This window comes from Hyla sarda, chromosome 2 (genome assembly GCF_029499605.1).
Source record: "Hyla sarda isolate aHylSar1 chromosome 2, aHylSar1.hap1, whole genome shotgun sequence".
NCBI classification, from domain to species: domain Eukaryota; kingdom Metazoa; phylum Chordata; class Amphibia; order Anura; family Hylidae; genus Hyla; species Hyla sarda.
Window position 1 is genome coordinate 182,159,695 of NC_079190.1, and position 19,533 is coordinate 182,179,227.

The 19,533-nt window shown below is 43.7% G+C and overlaps 1 protein-coding gene and 1 long non-coding RNA gene across 4 annotated transcripts in view; one reads left to right on the forward strand and one right to left on the reverse strand.

The window, feature by feature from the left end:
* TUBGCP5 (tubulin gamma complex associated protein 5) overlaps positions 1 to 17,462 on the forward strand; it is a 68,144-nt gene extending 50,682 nt beyond the window's left edge. For 2 of the 3 annotated variants that reach the window (XM_056555870.1, XM_056555869.1), the window contains exons 19-23: positions 1,050 to 1,231; positions 6,956 to 7,081; positions 9,995 to 10,083; positions 16,218 to 16,318; positions 17,047 to 17,462. In XM_056555870.1, coding sequence (XP_056411845.1) covers positions 1,050 to 1,231; positions 6,956 to 7,081; positions 9,995 to 10,083; positions 16,218 to 16,318; positions 17,047 to 17,093 — 545 coding nt within the window. In that variant the 3' untranslated portion in view covers positions 17,094 to 17,462. The remainder of the gene's footprint in view (positions 1 to 1,049; positions 1,232 to 6,955; positions 7,082 to 9,994; positions 10,084 to 16,217; positions 16,319 to 17,046) is intronic. The other variant, XR_008888585.1, reaches the window with a different exon arrangement.
* Positions 1 to 19,533, reverse strand: part of LOC130355575 (uncharacterized) — a 63,308-nt gene that overhangs the window by 35,930 nt on the left and 7,845 nt on the right. The window lies entirely within an intron of this gene.

Genomic DNA, 19,533 nt, shown 5'->3' on the forward strand with positions numbered 1-19,533 from the left:
TGCTATGGGCAACTGGGCATGTTTTCCTCTGCACAAGTTTTGATAAATCTTCCCCAATGACCCCAAACACACCTCCAGGCTGTGTAAGGGCTAATTGACCAAGGAGGAGAGTGATGGGGTGCTGCGCCAGATGACCTGGCCTCCACAGTCACCGGACCGGAACCCAATCGAGATGGTTTGAGGTGAGCTGGACCGCAGAGTGAAGGCAAAAAGGGCCAACAAGTGCTAAGCATCTCTGTGAACTCCTTCAAGACTGTTGGAAGACCATTTCAGGTGACTACCTCTTGAAGCTCATAAAGAGAATGCCAAGAGTGTGCAAATCAGTAATCAAAGCAAAAGGTGGCTAGAACCTAGAATATGACATATTTTCAAACTTTTTTGTTATGTCTATAATTCCACACGTGTTAATTCATAGTTTTCATGCCTTCAGTGTGAATCTACAATTTTCATAGTCATGAAAATAAAGAAAACTCTGAATGAGAAGGTGTGTCCAAACTTTTGGTCTTTACTGTGTATGTATATAATATATTTTTTAATTTTTTTTATTTTTTGCTATCTTTTACAAACAATAGACCGTTAACTTGTGATTGGTTGGTCTTACCTCTAGGACCACCACTAGTCAGCAGAAGGAAAGTGTCTTGGAATTTTCTGGAGCAGAGCAAACACTTCACAGCAGTACTGGATACAGCCTTCTCCATAAAAATGTGGCTGTGCTTAGAACTGCAGCTTGTGGGTCCTAGGAGTCAGACCCCAACTGATCACACTCACTTTTTAGTATTATCATCAATGATAATTACTGGAAAATCAATTTAAAGAAGAACTCTGTATGTGGACTGAAAAACTTAGCTTCATATTGTGACTGGGCTGTTGCCATGTCGATCTGTTCCAACATTTTGCTTACAAATTTTGCCTTAGAATCGCCTGATTTTTTTCTGACACTTTGTTTACAACAATGGGGATTGATATAATGCTTTTCTCTAAGTGGTAGAAACACTTTGTAGTATAAATTGAATAGTGGTGTTTATTTTAATTAACAATATCTTTTATAGAACTTGTTAGCACGGCTGAGGATTCTCCAAAAGAGGAGTCTGGACCCGAACAACAGCAACAGCTTCTTTCTCACTTAGTTACACCAACAGAGCCCAAGGAGCAGCAAATCCATCGCATGTTTCTCCTCAGAGTCAAGCTTATGCACTTTGTCAACAGCTTGCACAACTACATGATGACAAGGGTTTGCAATTTTTATTTATACTATGACTCCAATTTGTGCAAATCTTCCCTTGTTGCTTGCTTATTTTAGGGGAATGTATTGCCTAGACTTATTCTTTTTATTTTTTTAACTGATTAGAGCTAGATCCTGAAACATGTTTTTTGTTTTTGTATATTATTATATAAGGACGGTGTTCGTTTTCCTTGACCGTCACATCCAATGACGCGGTCTAGTCTGTTCCTCTGACATGAGCGTTACTACGCATGCACACACACACCCATCCACAATCTTTTCTCTATCGGCTCCATTGGGGGACACAGACCATGGGACACAGACCATGGATATATGCTGCTGCCACTAGGAGGCTTGACACTAGGCAACAAGAAAAGTCGTCCTCTCCCAGTAGGGTATACCCACCCACAGGCACCTGGGCTAATCAGTTTTAGCTTAGTGTCTGTTAGGAGGCAGACGCTGGTCTGGTGTTCTCCAGACCTGGTCTATTTTCTGATTTTTGAGATTAGGGATGTATAGTTATATTTTTCTCTCCCTTTTATTTCACTATTTTCAGGTGGGGACTCGGGAACATAGCATTCACTGTTTCCCCATTTGCGATTGAAGGGGCGCAGACATCGTGGATATACTGTCAACCCCTTCTCACCAACTGTCAGTGCCTGAGGTTGTACCTCATGGGTCCGGGTCCCCCTACTTTCCCTGCATGTCTCGCTGTCTCAGCCCGGCATGATGCAGGTGACTAAAAGCTGACTGAAGACTTCATGAGGTAAGTTTTCCAAGGGCAGGTGAGTATCTCCCCCCTCCCCCCCCCCCCCTTTTCCTTCAGGTTCCCATCCTCCCGCAGGATTTTTCAACCTCGGTAGCCCCCCTGCACAGATGTGTGGGGGCAGCTTATGTGGTGCGGGTCTTCTTCCTCGTGTTTTTGTCTTACTTTATTAAGTGTTTCTTTTCTACATTATGCGCTTTTTTTGTGCATAGGTTTTCCGGTACTGGCGCATGTTCGCGCCGGCATGGATTTTCGCGCCGGCGCATCTCCTGATGCGGCCAGGGCACAGGTAATGCTTACGAGCGCATTGTCGCATGTTCGCGCCAAAATGATTCTTCAGATGTTACAGAGCGCAAGAACTTCTATAATGGCGCCCGCGCTCATCGCACAGGCTTTTTGCATCGGCGCATATTGGCACCGGTGTGTGTGTGTATATTATATATCGTGCCAGCGCATCTTCTGATGCGACCGGCGCGCAGGAGCGCCTGTACTGTCGGTGGCGCTCATCACGCACGGCCGACAGCTCCACTACTTCCGGTCTTACTCCTTTTGTATGTATTACTTATAGGGCAGTTGGGGGTGTTTTTCTATGGCCGCGGGTTTCTCCTCAGAGACTCCTCTCTGGCGGGAATTTTGGCCAGTACAGCTGCAGAGGTTGAGGGATCTGCCTCTCCTCCTATCAGCACGGTTTGTGCGCAGCTGTGGCCAGTTTTCCTCCAATGAGACTTTGGCTCATACAGCTCTTGTCCTCTCCTTCATGAGGCCTCCCCCCTTCCTCTTTCTGAGGAATTAGGTTTTTGCTGTTATACAGTCTGGCTAGCACTATGTTCGAACCCAGAACTAACCCACCCTCTAGAGATGGCCCTGGTCACCTATTATGCCTGTTTAACGTGCAACACTAAACTGCTGAACCTAATTGTTCTGCCTGCACCACTATGCGTCCTGGACCTCTTGATATATCTGCCCAGGACGTTCCCCCAATTTTGGCCGCTCTCATAAGTGTCCTAGGGGTTTCTCCTCTGGTTCATCTCCAGAGTCTGGAAGCAAGCATAGGCGCTCTCCTCATAGGTATTGCCACTCTTCCTCTGCACCCCAAACGAGGGGTCGCTCTCCTGGTCGCCGCTCTGGGTCTCCACATCTGCGTACCAGGTCAGTTTTGCCTTCATCCAAGGCTGCTTCTACCTGCTCCCACTCTCCTGGGGAACAGGAAGATGAGGCTTCAGGTTCTGCCTCTGACTCGGAGGACCAAACCGACATGGCCGTCATGGTGGACACCTTGGTCTCGGCCATAATGGACACATTTCATCTAAAGGACCCCGCAACTTCGGACCCAGCTCCAGAAGTCTCCTTTCACCACTTCCGTCCCTCTCCTAAGGTGTTCAGCTCTCACACTGAATTTGTTGTCTTACTGGAAATGGCATGAAAGCATCCTGACAAGCTCTTTCAAGGAACCAAGACAGTTCAAGCTCAATTTCCCTTTGCCCAGGAATTTATTGCAAAGTGGAAATCTCCACCAGCTGTGGATCCACCTGTGTGCCGCCTCTCTAAAGCAATTACTCTGCCTTTGGTGGATGCAGCTTCTTTCAAGGACCCAGCGAATAAGCAAATTTAAAATCTAGCAAAATTTCGCCTTTGAAGCAGCAGGTTCATCCTTACTTCCTGCCTTCGCTTCTGCTGGAGTATCAAAAGCCCTTTCTGTCTGGGCTTCCCAACTTTGCCAGAACATTCTATCTGGGTCCCCTGCGGAGGAACTGGCGGACCTTGCACTTCAACTCTCCAATGCTGGGGACTACTTGTGCTCTGCTTCTATGCAATTGGCCCCTGGTACAGCTTTTGCCACAGGTAATCTGGTGGCTCTTCCTAGTTCCATGTGGCTCAAGGCCTGGAACGCTGGTTGCCGCTTCTAAGAAATCTCTCACAGAGCTTCCTTTTACTGGTTCTTGACTGACTGGAAAACGCTTCGATGAGATTCTAAGAGGCGACTGGCTGTAAGTGTACTTTATTGCCGCTAAATGAATCTCGCAGTACTGACTCCCGAAGGAAGTCAACCTCTTTTCGTTCCTTTCGAACCTATGGCTCCAATAGGACGACCGTACCAGCACCATCTAGGGGCAAGAAGGTCCCTTCCTTTAAGGCCCATCCCTCCTGGAAATTGGATAATCGCTCCGGCCCTTTTGCAGCAAAGGCAGGCGTCCGCAAGACTACCTCTGCCTGAAGGGTCGCCCCACCCGTAGATTTTTATCGGGTGGGAGGACGTTTGTCACTCTTCCAGGAAGTCTGGTCTGCTCACTTGCAGGACTCTTGGGTCCAAGATGTTTTTATCATCCCAGCTCCTCCAGCAAAGCGTTTTTTCAGGTTTCTATTCCAACCTGTTTGGGGTCCCCAAAAAATGGCGGTTCCGTCCGCCCAGTCATGGATCTAAAGCGCCTCAGCCGCCACCTACTTATCCCTCATTTTCGTATGGAGTCCCTCCGTTCGGTGGTGGCATCCATGGATCGAGGGGAGTTTCTTTCCTTGGACCTTTTCTCATCTCACCACAACCTCAAAGTTCCTCGGTTTGTGGCGAACTCCCGGGACCCCCTGGTTCTAGCCATGGACGCCCTGGTGATTGCTTGGTCCCACTTCATCCTCCCATATCTTTTCCCTTTTCTTCCCCTTCTTCCAGGGTCCTGAGGAAACTCAAGCGGAGGGTGTTCCCGACATTCTAATGGCTCCGGACTGGCACCGGCGGGCGTGGAACGCAGACGTGGTTCGTCTGGTTGACTACATGCCACCGCCCCTTCCACTTCGATGAGATCTGCTCTCTCCGGGTCCTCTTGCCACCCCAATTTACAGTCCCTGCATTTGACGGCGTGGTGGTTGGAACCGAGGTTCTGAGAGCTAGGGGATTCTCTCCCCAAGTAATTTGCACTGTGATCAGAGCGCGCAAGCCCTTTTCTGCGAAGATTTACCACCGTACTTAGCGGTCTTATTTTCATTGGTGTGAGTCTCACTCCTTTTCTCCAGTTGCGTTCTCTCTCCCACAACAACACGTGGCTCTCAGTTCCCTTATGGGACAAGTTTCGGCTCCATTCTTTTTCACCGTCCCCTGGTGCCCGATCCTCATGTCCGGACCTTTCTCCAAGGAGTAGCTCATGCTACTCCGCTTTACAGGTCACCTGCTCCCCCCCCATGGGATCTCAATCTGGTTCTCTGGGCCCTACAGGGGAGCTCTTTTTGATCCTCTCAGGGATGTTCCTCTTCGTCTCCTTCCTTGGAACGTGGCTTATTGTAGTCTCTTCTATTAGGAGGGTTTAGGAGCTGGCAGCCCTATCCTGCCGATCTCCCTCCCTGGTTTTACACCAGGAAAAAGTGGTCTTTCGCCCGGTTCAGACCTTTTTAACTAAGGTTGTTCCTGCCTTTTACCTCAATGAGAACATTGTCCTTCCGTCTTTTTGTCCTGCTCCTTCTCATCCCAGGGATCGTTTGCTCCATTAACTTGATGTGGTATGAGCTGTTCGGATTTACCTCTCAGTAACTTTTTCCTTTCACCAGTGTGACTCCTTCCTTGTCCCTACGGAGGGTAGTCTTATGGGGGCTTCCTGCTTCAAAGTCAATCATTTCGCGGTGGATCCGTTTCACCATCTCGGAAGCTTACCGCTGCAAAGGGAAGACTTATCTTTTCAGGGTCTCTGCTCTTTTTTGTCAGAGCTTCCTGGGTTCTCCGCAACAAGGCTTCATCCTTGCAAATCTGTAAAGCGGCCACCTGGTCATCTTTACACACTTTTACAAAATTCTACCAGGTACATACCTTCGCATCTGCTGATGCTAGTCTGGGTCGCAAGGTGTTGCAGGCGGCTGTGGCTCCGCCTCTTACCTGAGTTGGGAATCATTTACCCACCCCGGGGACTGCTTTGGTACTTCCCATGGTCTGTGTACCTCGATGGAGCCGATAGAGAAAAGGAGATTTTTATGTTTACCGTAAAATCTTTTTCTCAGAGGATCCATTGGGGGACACAGCTTCCTCCCATTTGTTCTGGTTTCGTTGCCCATCGAGGGTGTTTTTCAGTAAATTTTTATTCTGTGGTTCCTCGGATGGTTCTGTTTTTTTCTGACCTGTCGGTCCTCTCCTACTGCTCTGGGATGGGACTAAACTGATTAGCCCAGGTGCCTGTGGGTGGGTATATCCTGCTGGGAGGGGCCGACTTTTCTTGTTGCCTAGTGTCAAGCCTCCTAGTGGCAGCAGCATATACCCATGGTCTGTGTCCCCCAATGGATCCTCCGAGAAAAAGATTTTATGGTAAGCATAAAAATCTCCTTTTTGTCAAAAATGGCAGCACACACAGGCAGAAGCAATCAATGGTCAGTGAACTTCAAAGTGCTGCTCTTGCCCACCTAGTGCTAAACGCACTTAGCAGTGGCATTGTATAGGGTTAGACTTTAGGATTTGTGGCTCGATTTTAGGGTTGGGGGTTATTGTAACTCCTAAACCTAATCCTACACTGCTGCTCCTATAAGTGTGTTTAGCACTAGGTGCGCAAGAGTAGCACTCTTGGCAAAAGAACGAAGAGCAGAATGGCTCTGCAATCGACTGCTTCTTCCTGCAAGTGCTGTCATTCTTTGATAAACAGAGCAGGGAGGAAAATTGCACAAGGGCACTACTGGGAAGTTATCTACACAGAACAGAAAGTCTTAGCTTAGTTTTAGGCCTTGTGGCTAGAATGGAAACTGCAATATTCTAGTATTTTAATAATAAAAAAAAAATGTAAAATTAAAATATAGAAAAAACTTCACCAAAAAATTCTTAAACTATGGTTAACATTAAAACTTAATTTAAACAATAGGTCTTTTTTTTTTATAACAAATTCCCTATAAAGAGAAAATGACCGCTTTCAAATTTGGAAAAATACCTAATTGTATTATGATATAGTATAGAGAGTCACAATAAATCAATGCATTTACCTAATCTCCTTATTATTTTTTATTAGATTCTTCATAGCACAGGACTGGAGTTTCAGCATCAAGTAGAGGAGGCAAAAGATCTGGACCAGCTGATTAAAATCCACTATAGATATCTGTCTACCATTCATGATCGCTGTCTTCTAAGGGAAAAGGTATAAAAAGGAAATGCTGAATTTTAAATTGGATGGCTATGTCTACTTTATTATTGTCAATAAAGCATGGCAGATTATATTTTGTCCTAGAAATAGAAGCCTAGTGGGGTTCTGCTTGCAGTGTGTCTGCAGATCCAGTGAATTTGCCAACTTAAAGGCTATAGACACTATTGTACTGCAATAGAGCACTATATGTTAAGCTGCACATCCCATTAAGTTGAGAGAAATAATTTTGGGAACATCCATAGTGCATGCATCCATCGGCATGCACTATTTCTTCGGTTCATTCGCCTGTCACAAAATAATGGCCGCTATTAATAACGGGCGATAACGGGTTAAAAAGGCTATTAGAAAAATCCCATAGACTGTAATGGGTTTTTTTAACGTCCGATTTCCAGGGTTTTTAGAATGGGCGTTTGTAACGGAGGTATTTTTATAGTGTGAAAGCAGCCTTATTGAAGGACACAGGAGGTATTGGATGCTGCCACTAGGACAAGTTAAAAAGGAGTCAGCCCTCCTAGCAGGCTATAAATGCCCACTGGCACTGAGCTATTTGGTTTTACTTTAGTGTCAGTAGGAGGCAGACATAAATCTGGGTATATGTACCTCGCAAAGGTTTCTTTATTCTTTTCAGGTTCTTGGATGGGCATGGTGGGTACTCTGTGACATTTGCAAAAGTCATTCCACAGAGAGGAGGGTGATCTTTAAGCTTTATCGATCGCCTTATTTATATACTAGGGATGCACCAAAACTGAAAATTTAGGCTGTGCCTGGCCGAAAGCCTAAAAAGCGTTGCCCCGCCTCCTTTTTTAATATCGTTTTTGTTACATTTTATTACTTTATTTTGGGATGTGATGTGACCAAAGTCAGTAATTTTTGCATTTACGCCGTTCACTGTGCAGGATCATAAACATAATAATTTAATAGTTGGGACAATTACGCATGTGGCGATACCAAATATGTTTATTTTTATTATATTTTTCATATTTTTAATATGGAAAATGGGAAAAGGAGGGTGATTTAAACTTTTAATATAGAAGGGGTTAATGGGTGTTTTATTTATATTTTTTTTTACACTTTATTAATCCCCTTAGGGGACTTTTAGGAGAAATCATTAGATTCCTCATAAAGATCAATGGAGTTCCATAGAACTCCATTGATCTTTGTGATCTGTGCTCATTTGGTGGAGTCTGCTTAGCCAGGCTCAATCAAATGATGAGCCACGGACACCAATAATGCAAAGGTAAGCCCTCCGGCTACCTCTACAGTGGATCGTAATCTCGCTGCAGGGGGGTAATGCACCCCCCACTGGACCACCAGGAAGCACTTAAATGTCCCTTTAGATCTAAAGGGTTAATATCCGTCTGCAGCGATCGCCGCATGTCAGTCAGCTATTAGTGGGGTAATGTCAATGACTGACATCGGAGCAATCTCCGATATCCGTCATTACAGGCAGTTGTCAGCTGCTATCTCCCATGTATGACGCGGACCTGACCCGCGGGTTCGCATCGTGTCCTCACCCGACCCATGACGTTCATGAATGTCATGGGTTAGGAAAGGGATAAAGGGGTACTCCCCTGGAAAACATTTTTTTTAAATAAACTGGTGCCAGAACGTTAAACAGAATTTGTAAATTACTTCTATTAAAAAATCTTAATCCTTCCAGTACTTATCAGCAGTTCTTTTTATTTTTGAATTTCCTTTCTGTCTGACCACACTACTCTCTGCTGACACTCCTGTCCATTTTTGGAACTGTCTGGAGCAGAATAGGTTTGCTATGGGGATATGCTCCTACTCTGGACAGTTCCTAAAATGGACAGAGGTGTCAGCAGAGAGCACTGTGGTCAGACAGAAAATAAATTCAAAAAGAAAAGAACTTCCTGTGGAGCTGATAGTACTGAAAGGATGACGATTTTTAAATAGAAGTCATTTACAAATCTTTAACTTTTTGGCAACAGTTGATTTAAAAAATAATGTTTTCCAGGGGAGTACCCCTTTAAGTCACTCCCCACCCCTAAAGGGGCATTTTCGGCCAATAATTTTCGGCAGCCGAAATTTGGTGCATCCCTACTATATACTGGTGTCACCTATGTGCTGTAATGCTGTATAATCACTTTCCAGCAGCCTCCTCCTTATCACAGACAGAACAGGAAGTCTTAGTTTAGTTTCAAGCTTAGTGATGAAAATGAAAATTGCAAGATGTCAGTCATTGTTTTTTTGCTTGTTGCCATGATACGTCCTGTAGGCAGTTTTTTCTTTTCTGGTGAGGCATGCTTAGTTTTCCTGACATGCACTGAATATACAGTCAAATAGACTACAGCATATACAGCTGCCACACTGACCTCACAGAAGCTTCTAAAAGAAGTCATTCACTGGAGTAAATATGTATGGGGGACTCTGGCTAAATATTCACTGGCCAGGATAAGGTAAATATACCTCATGACACTATGTATAGCTAGACCTGTCTATATTACAGGTTGTAACATTAAATTTACTTGGCAGGAGGGGAGGGAGATAGGGTATTCAATATGCGAACACTGTATACTGTGAGAGGAGAGAACAGATAACTTTACCATTATGAAGATTAGATTTCTCTCATGGATGACTTACTATGCAGCACAAGAATGCGCAACTGCACTAATGACTGATGGAAAATGAGGTTCAAAGCAAACCATGTGACAATCTGAATCTCCGCCCACCACATAGATTTACATATGAAAAAGGGAGAGGCTAAAAAGAGAGAGAGATGATGAAATAAGGTCATGCCTGCATTATTTTTCAGAGGGATACATTGAATTTCATCCACCCTAACAAATGATTACATTTGCTGTAGAAATGGTAAAACCCCTTTAAGTGTGTTATGCCTTTATTCTTTAGTGATGTTATTTTAAAGGATATTATTGTTGATTTCAGGTGAGCTCTGTAAAAGAAGCAATAATGAAAGTAATGAATGTCGTGCTAATGTTTGCAGACCGCTGGCATGCTGGTTTTGGAGCATGGAAGTAAGTACAGCGATCCCTCAACTTACAATGGCCTCAACATACAATAGTTTCAACATACAATGGTCTTTTCTGGACGATTGTAACTTGAAACCACACTCAACATACAATGCTATGGAATCTGCAAAACGTGTCAATGGCTGGAAGAACTGCCCAATCAGAATGGGCATTCACTGGTAAAACCCCTGTATTACTGAAGTGCATGCACTGACTGGTGTCTGGTAGCGCCCCCTACAGTACAGGGAGGTACTACATGTTCTGTACTCTTTACCTGTGCCAGGGTTAGCTGCTCCTCTGGAAACCAGGTCTATTTTACTATTTTTAGTACATTGCGTGTTCTGTACAGGACCCCGAAGAAGCTTCTGTCCTCTACATAGACCAGTGCTTCCCAAAGAGAGGGCCTCCAGCTGTTGCAAAACTACAACTCCCAGCATGCCCGGACAGCCTTCGGCTGTCCGGGCATGCTGGAAGTTGTAGTTTTGCAACAGTTAGAGGCACTCTCTTTGGGAAACACTGAAATAGACAGTGATTTACAGCTCCCAGCAGATCTTTCTCACTTTTATATGTAAGGATTTGCTTTATCTATATTAGTTATGTAATATTTATTTTTAATCCTCACTTTTTCCTATTTTTGGATGACATTTTGAGGCTTCAGAACCAATTACCAGGTTTCCATAGAGTTATGGTCTCAACATACGATGGTCTCAACATACAATGGTCGTCCTGGAACCAGTTAATATTGTAACTTGAGGGACTACTGTAGTGTAATGTAAATTTGAAACTAACTCCAAATTTCATAGTCAGACAAGTCAACAAATAGACCCAGAAAAAAATGTGCCAAGAATTGTCTGATTGCTGCATAACTAAACATTCAGTTATATTTGATTACATATGCTGTCTGATTAGATACTGAGTCTTGCCTATTGTAATTACTTACATATATTATCATAATGTTCACAAATCTAAAGTTGCGCTCGATTCCAACAAGTCCTCTTTGGTGTGATTACATTTTTTTTTCTTTCAGTGAGTGTAGGTTTTAACATCAACATGGAGAGTTTAATATGTAGATGGACAACTCTTAGGCTATGTTCACACGACGGAATGTCAGCATGGATAATCTCGGTGCGGACGTTCTGGACACTGCGGGCGCCGGCGTAATATGCCAGCGCTAGGACCGCACAGAAATGTGCCGTCTCATAGATGGCTATGCATTCCGTGCAGACTCGCCACAAATTATTAAAGGGGTATTCCAGGCAAAACCTTTTTTTATATATACCAACTGGCTCCGGAAAGTTAAACAGGTTTGTAAATTACTTATATTAAAAAATCCTAATCCTTCCAATAGTTATTAGCGTCTGAAGTTTTCTGTCTAACTGCTCAATGATGATGTCACGTCCCTGGAGCTGTGCATGATGGGAGAATATCCCCATAGGAACTGCACAGCTCCCGGGAAGTGAGTCATCAGAAAGCACTTAGACAGAAAACAACAACTCAACTTCAGAAGCTAATAATTATTGGAAGGATTAAGATTTTTTAATAGAAGTAATTTACAAATCTGTTTAACTTTCCGGAGCCAGTTGATATATAAAAAAAAGTTTTGGCCTGGAATACCCCTCAACCCCTTAAGGACCAGGCCATTTTACACCATAGGACCAGAGCATTTTTTGAACATCTGACCACTGTCACTTTAAAGAATAACCCCTTAAGGACCAGGCCATTTTACACCTTAAGGACCAGAGCGTTTTTTGCAATTCTGACCACTGTCACTTTAAACATTAATAACTCTGGAATGCTTTTAGTTATCATTCTGATTCAGAGATTGTTTTTTCGTGACATATTCTACTTTAACTTAGTGGTAAAATTTTATGTCTACTTTATATTTGCATCATAAAATTGACAAGTTTTTTCTTTTGGAAGACACCAGAGGGCTTCAAAGTTAAGCAGCAATTTTCCAATTTTCCACAAAATTTTCAAGCTCACTATTTTTCAGTGACCAGTTCAGGTTTGAAGTGGATTTGAAGGGTCTTCGTATTAGAAATACCCCACAAATGACCCCATTATAAAAACTGCACCCCCCAAAGTATTCAAAATGACATTCAGTCAGCGTTTTAACCCTTTAGGTGTTTCACAGGAATAGCAGCAAAGTGAAGGAGAAAATTCACAATCTTCATTTTTTACACTCACATGTTCTTGTAGACCCAGTTTTTTTAATTTTTACAAGGGGTAAAAGGAGAAAATGTATACTTGTATTTGTAGCCCAATTTCTCTTGAGTAAGCACATACCTCATATGTCTATGTAAAGTGTTCGGCGGGTGCAGAAGCTCAGAAGCGAAGGAGCGACAAGGGGATTTTGGAGAGTAGGTTTTTCTGAAATGGTATTTGGGGGGCATGTTGCATTTAGGAAGCCCCTATGGTGCCAGAACAGCAAAAAAAAAAAAAAAACATGGCATACCATTTTGGAACCTAGACCCCTTGAGGAATAAAGTGAGCCTTAATACCCCACAAGGGTTTCACGACTTTTGCATATGTAAAAATGTTTTCACTAAAATGTGTGTTTCCCCCCAAATTTCACATTTTTGCAAGGGTTAATAGCAGAAAATACCCCCCAAAATTTGTAACCCCATTTCTTCTGAGTATGGAAATACCCCATGTGTTGCCGTCAAGTGCTCTGCGGTCGAACTACAATGCTCAGAAGAGGAGGAGCGCCATTGAGCTTTTGAAGAGTGAATTTGTTTGGAATGGTAGTCAGGGGCCATGGTGCCAGAACAGTGGACCCCCCCCCACATGTGACCCCATTTTGAAACTACACCCCTCACAAAATTTAATAAGGAGTGCAGTGAGTATTTACACCCCACTGGCATTTGACAGATCTTTGGAACAGTGGGCTGAGCAAATGAAAAATAAAATTTTTCTTTTTCACGGACCACTGTTTCAAAAATCTGTCAGACACCTGTGGGGCGTAAATGCTCACTGTACCCCTTATTACATTACGTGAGGAGTGTAGTTTCCAAAATGGGGTCACATGTGGGGGGGTCCATTGTTCTGGCACTATGGGGGCTTTGTAAATACACGTGGCCTTCAATTCCGGACATATTTTCTCTTCAAAATCCCAATGGCGCTCCCTCTCTTCTGAACATTGTAGTTTAACCGCCGAGCACTTTGCATCCACATTTGGGGTATTTTCTTACTCAGGAGAAATGGGGTTACAAATTTTGGGGGGCTTTTTTTTCCCTATTTTCCCTTGTGAAAATGAAAAATTTAGGGTAACACCAGCATTTTAGTGAAAAAAATAATTTTTTTTCCTTTTCCCATCCAACTTTAACGAAACATTTTCAAACACCTGTGGGGTGTTCAGGCTCACTATACCCCTTGTTACATTCCGTGATGGGTGTAGTTTCCAAAATGGGGTCACATGTCGGTATTTATTTTTTTGCGTTTATGTCAGAACCGCTGTAAAATTAGCCAGCCTGTGCAAATCACCAATTTAGGCTTCAAATGTACATGTGCGCTCTCACTCCTGAGCCTTGTTATGCGCCCGCAGATCATTTTAAGCCCACATCTGGGGTATTTCCGTACTCAGGAGAAATTGCGTTGACATTTTTGGGGGTCTTTTTTTCCTTTTACCTCTTGTGAAAATAAAAAGTAAAGGGCAACACCAGCATGTTAGTGTAAAAAAAATTTTTTTTTTACACTAACAGGCTGGTGTAGACCCCAAATTTTCCTTTTCATAAGGGGTAAAAGGAGAAAAAGCCCCCCAAAATTTGTAGTGCAATTTCTCCCCAAGTACGGAGATACCCCATATGTGGCCCTAAACTGTTTCCTTGAAATACGACAGGCCTCCGAAGTGAGAGAGCGCCATGCTCATTTGAGGACTAAATTAGGGATTGCATAGGGGTGGACATAAGGGTATTCTACACCAGTGATTCCCAAACAGGGTGCCTCCAGCTGTTGCTAAACTCCCAGCATGCCTGGACAGTCAGTGGCTGTCCAGAAATGCTGGGAGTTGTTGTTTTGCAACAGCTGGAGGCTCCGTTTTGGAAACACTGCCGTACAATACGTTTTTAATTTTTATTGGGGGGGACAGTGTATATGTAGTGTTTTACCCTTAATTATGTGGTAGTGTAGTGTTTTTAGGGTACATTCGCACTGGCGGAGGTTTACAGTGAGTTCCCTGCTAGGAGTTTGCGCTGCGGCGAAAAATTTGCCGCAGCTCATACTTGAAGCAGAAAACTTACTGTAAGCCTGCCCGTGTGAATGTACCCTGTACGTTCACATGGGGGGGGGGCAAACCTCCAGCTGTTTCAAAACTACAACTCCCAGCATGTAATGACAGACCATGCAGGCTGGGAGTTGTACTTTTGCTACAGCTGGAGGCACACTGGTTGGAAAACCTTCAGTTAGGTTCTGTTATCTAACTCAATATTTTCCAACCAGTGTGCCTCCAGCTGTTGCAAAACTACAACTCCCAGCATGTACTGATCACCAAAGGGAGATGTAGTTATGCAACAGCTGGAGGGATCACAACTACAACTCCCAGCATGTTGGGATTTGCAGTTTTGCAACATCTGGAGAGCTACAGTATAGAGACCACTGCAAACTGTGGCCCTCCAGATGCTGCAAAACTACAAATCCCAGCATGCCCAGACAGCAAACAGTTGTGTGGGCATGCTAGGAGTTGTAGTTTTGCAAGATCTGGAGGGCTATAGTTCAGAGATTACCATATAGTGGTCTCAAACTGTTGCCCTCCAGCTGTTGCAAAACTAACACTCCCAGCATGCCCAGACAGCTGTTTGGGCATGCTGGGAGTTGTAGTTTTGCTACATCTGGAGTGCTACAGTATAGAGACCACAATATAGTGGTCTCGGACTGCAGCCCTCCAGATGTTGCTAGGCAACTTACCGGCTTCCGTCTGATCCAGGGAGCCAGCTGCTTGACATCGCCGCTTGCCAATCTCAGACACCAATCATCGCCCGCAGCCTCCGCAGATCGGTAAGTGGACTCCGGCGCCGGTCCTCTGTCGTTTCCCCGTTCTGCCCCGCCTGTTGTGGGTGGGCAGGACGGGGAAAACGAACGTTAACCCCACCCCCCGCCCCCGATCTGCTATTGGTGGTCGCGTCTAGACCACCAATATCAGGGATAGGAGGGTTCGCGCCCCTGCCACCTCACTCCTATCTCTTCAGGGGGATCGTGGGTGTCTTAGACACCCGCGATCCCCCTTATATTCCGGGTCACCATAGACCCGTAATGACCCGGAATCGCGCAAATCGCAATTGTGAATTCACTTGCGATTTGCACCGATCGCCGACATGGGGGGGGGGGGGTCTGATGACCCCCCCCCTGGGCATTTGCGCCGGGTGACTGCTGATTGATATCAGCAGTCACCCCGGTCCGGTCCCCGCCCGGATCGCGGCAGGGACCGAAATTCCCACAGACGTACGCATACGTCCTTGATCCTTAACTACCAGGATGCTTAGACGCACGCGTACGTCCATGGTCCTTAAGGGGTTAAACATGTTAATGCTTTGTGTGGCCACGGAAAATGTCATTTCTGTGCCGGAAACATCTGGCACAGAGCAGCAGAATCCCGTTGAATTCAACGGGACTCTGCTGCAGCAGAATCTCCGCACCGGATTCCAATGCAGAATCCGGCACAGAAATTCTGAGGTGTGAACATAGCCTTAGCATATACTTTTTACTGAGGAATTGGCAAGGAAAACGTGCTCACTGAAACTTCCTCTCAAATCCTCTTTCTGATCCATGGAAAAATAAAGCTGATATTTGGCACAGAATCTGCAGCAGAACTTTATAGTACCATTGAATTCATAGGTTTTTACTTGCGGATTCTGGTAGAAGAATGGACAAGTCCATTCTACTGGTGGAAATTGGATCTGCCTGGAAAATTTTTGCACAAAATTTACTGTGAACTCGTAAATACAGAGTCTGATTAAAGGCATGATTTTAAGATGGAAATGACTTAAAATAATTCCCAGATTCCACCTGAATTTCCTCTGTGTAAACTTGCCCCTATAATGTTAGTGTGTTAATGGTCAGACATTTTAAACATGGACGACTATACATCTTGTGAATATCTTTAATATCTATATATACTGATATATTTTATACTTTTTTTGATAAAGGGCAGAATCTATCCTGAAGATGGAATCTGATTTTACTAATTGTCACAAGTTTCTTGTGAAAGTATTAAATAAAGCAGTCTGCAGAGGATCATTTCCACACTGTAAGTATATACCATATATTTTGTACTATTAACCCCTTTATGGGCAGAAGCCCATTATGGCTTCAAGTACACAGCCAGTTAGCATTTTTGTATTTTCCTCCTCGTCTTATAAGAGCCATACATTTTTTTTTTTCCATCCACAGGATCATATGAGAGCGTGTTTTTTGCGCAACCATTTGTATTTTGTAACGAGCGCTTAGATTTTACCATAAAATGTACAGCACAACACAATTTTCTTTTTTGTGGTGGGGGTGGGGGGGATTGAAAGGAAAACCACAATTTTGCAACTTTTGGTGGGTTTTGTTTTTAAGCATTGCGCAGTAAAACTGACCCAGTATCTTTATTCTGTGGGTCAATACGATTAAAACGATACTCATCTTTACTTGTTTTTCTATTCTTGTACTACTTTATAAAAAATGTTTGTTTTTTTTCCACAAAATAAATATGTTCAAAATTGCCCTGTACTGAGTCCTATAACTAACTTTCTTATTTTTTCACTGTGATCTGTAGTTTTTACCGGGACCACTTGTATGTAACACTTTTGATACATTTTGAAATTATTATTGTTTTTTTTTCTGTTATGTGACCAAAAATCAGCAATTTTGGACTTTTTTGGTACATATATATCTCAAGTACCCCCAACAGATCATGTTTTAAGGACACAAATATTTTTAAATGACCTATTACAATATTTTTACTGAGTGTCTTTGTTTCTTTCCTTCTCTTAGTGGAATCTTTGGCTCTATCTCTTATGGCTGGTATGGAGCAAAGTTAGTCCTAGTTCCGACAAATGGTGGGAAGACAGCTCTGCCATAAATGGAAATAAAATGTGTCTTGGTGATTGTGTGTGTGTGTGTGTGTGTGTGTGTGTGTGTGTGTGTATATTATTGGTTGTATAAAATACATGGGAGATGCCTATAAAATCTTGTCCTAGTGCACAGAAAAAGCAATGTTGTCCATGACAACCAGTCAGATCACTGCTTTAATATCCGATCTACTCTGAGGCAAGACTTTATCCTTGTTCCTATAAACATATCCATTAATAATATATTTAGTGTTTACTGTATAGATTGTACATATTTTGATTTACTTTAATACTGATTTATAAATATAGTTGTGTGTGTGTGTGTGTGTGTGTTTTTTTTTAATAAAGCGCTGTTTTATATGCTGTAACTATGATATTGGAATACGTTCTGCTGTAAATATACTTTTATTAAAGTGTGTACAGGATTACATTTGTGTATGCCTTTTTTTCTGACTCCTATTCTATATTCAGTGTCGCACACAGTAAAGCGCTTGATGGATTTATCCCTTTAGTCCAGAGATACTGAGTGTTGATTTCCCTGTTTTTTGGAAACCTCCCAGATGCTGAATAGTCATTGCTTGTTTGTAGCTGTAACTGGTGAGCAGCTATTTGTCTCCCAGTGATATAGAAGGTATGTGTTGTTAGAAAATGACCTATTGTTTTTAAATTTAACATATTGAGGTAAATTTACAGTTGAAATTGCATTAGGACTCTGGTGTAACTTACCGTATTTTTCGCCCTATAGGACGCACCGGCGTATAAGACGCACCCAATTTATAGGTGCCAAATCTAAAAAAAATAAAGATTCTGAACCCAACAGTGGTCTTCAACCTGCGGACCTCCGGATGTTGCAAAACTACAACTCCCAGCATGCCCGGACAGCCAACGGCTGTCCGGGCATGCTGGGAGTTGTAGTTTTGCAACATCTGGAGGTCCGCAGGTTGAAGACCACTGGTATAGGAGGTAGTACTAACGTGTCCCCGCTGCTCCGGACCCGTCACTGGTGCCCTGGATGTTGCTCCATCGCTGTCGCCGCGTCCCCATGGTGTCCCCGACGCTCCGCACTTCTTCTTCCCCGGGATCCATGCTCTCCGTCGCCGTCATCACGCCGCTACGCACGCCGCTCCTATTGGATGACTGTGTGCGCGACGACGTGTTGACGTCGAAGGAGAGTGCAGGGGATCCCGGCACGGAGAAGACACCGAGGAGGCAGGTAAGGTCCCTCCCGGTGTCCTGTAAGCTGTTCGGGATGCCGCGACTTCACCGCAGCAGTCCCGAACAGCCCGACTGAGCAGCCGGGTTAGTGTTATTTTCGCTTCAGACGCGGCAGTCAGCTTTGATCGCCGTGCCTGAAGGGTTAATACAGGGCATCACCGTGATCGGTGATGTCCTGTATTAGCGGCGGGTCCCGGCCATTGATGGCCGCAGGTATTTGCCGTATAGGACGCACCAACTTTTCCCCCCAGTTTTGGGGAAGAAAAAGTGCGTCTTATACGGCGAAAAATACGGTATGCCAGAAAACTGTCTAGCCTGACCTGTGCAAATTTATTATGTGTTTTGGAAACAAAAAATATGGACATGGCCTAAATGCAATACTGAAGCAAGTGATTCTTGTGTAAATGCAAGAAAATTTAAAGTTAGTTTAAACTTAGTCTAGACAGTTTACCCCTTCAAATAGCTAATGGAAGTGGGTGCCCAGATTTGGCCCACACGGACAGGTTATGTACTGACAAGCTCTGAACTGCCCTTTATGTTGCTGGACTGATCCATGACTATACGACCCTTGTGGAATAGTGGTGTGTAGGGTTGTGGGTACGTTTTTAGAGCAGCAAAAGGATATACATGAATTTTAGGATTTAACATACAAATGTAGACTGCTTCAAAAGCACTTGGGTCATGGAAATATCTTCTCTCATATATTAGTATTTCTAACTTATGTCACATCTCCTGGTTGTACTCGCTTAGCCAGATAATATAACCAGCAACTACAGGAGCACACTTGGCAAAATAAGTGCCCTGATTATAAACAAATGGGTGTTTTTTTTTTTGTTTTTTTATAAAATGGATTATGACAGGGGTGGCACTGAGGTCTTAACATTTTCCTGTGTACTTTCCTGATGAGTCCAGCCATTCAGAAGCATGGAGTGGACTCTGGAATCTGCCAGTCTAACATTAAATACATTCGCCTTTCCCATCCTTTAGCATATCTTTGTAAACTAGATAGCACACAAGGGAGACATTTGGTTTTCCCAAACCCATTTGTCTCCAGCCTATGTAGTCATCCTCATTTGAGAGGGCATATGGATGATTGTCAACATACATCCATCAGGGTTAAGCTTAACCAAAAACACTGCCCATAGCCCTAAAATACAGCATTTGTTTTAAAGTTTGTAATGTTGAGGCCTTTTCC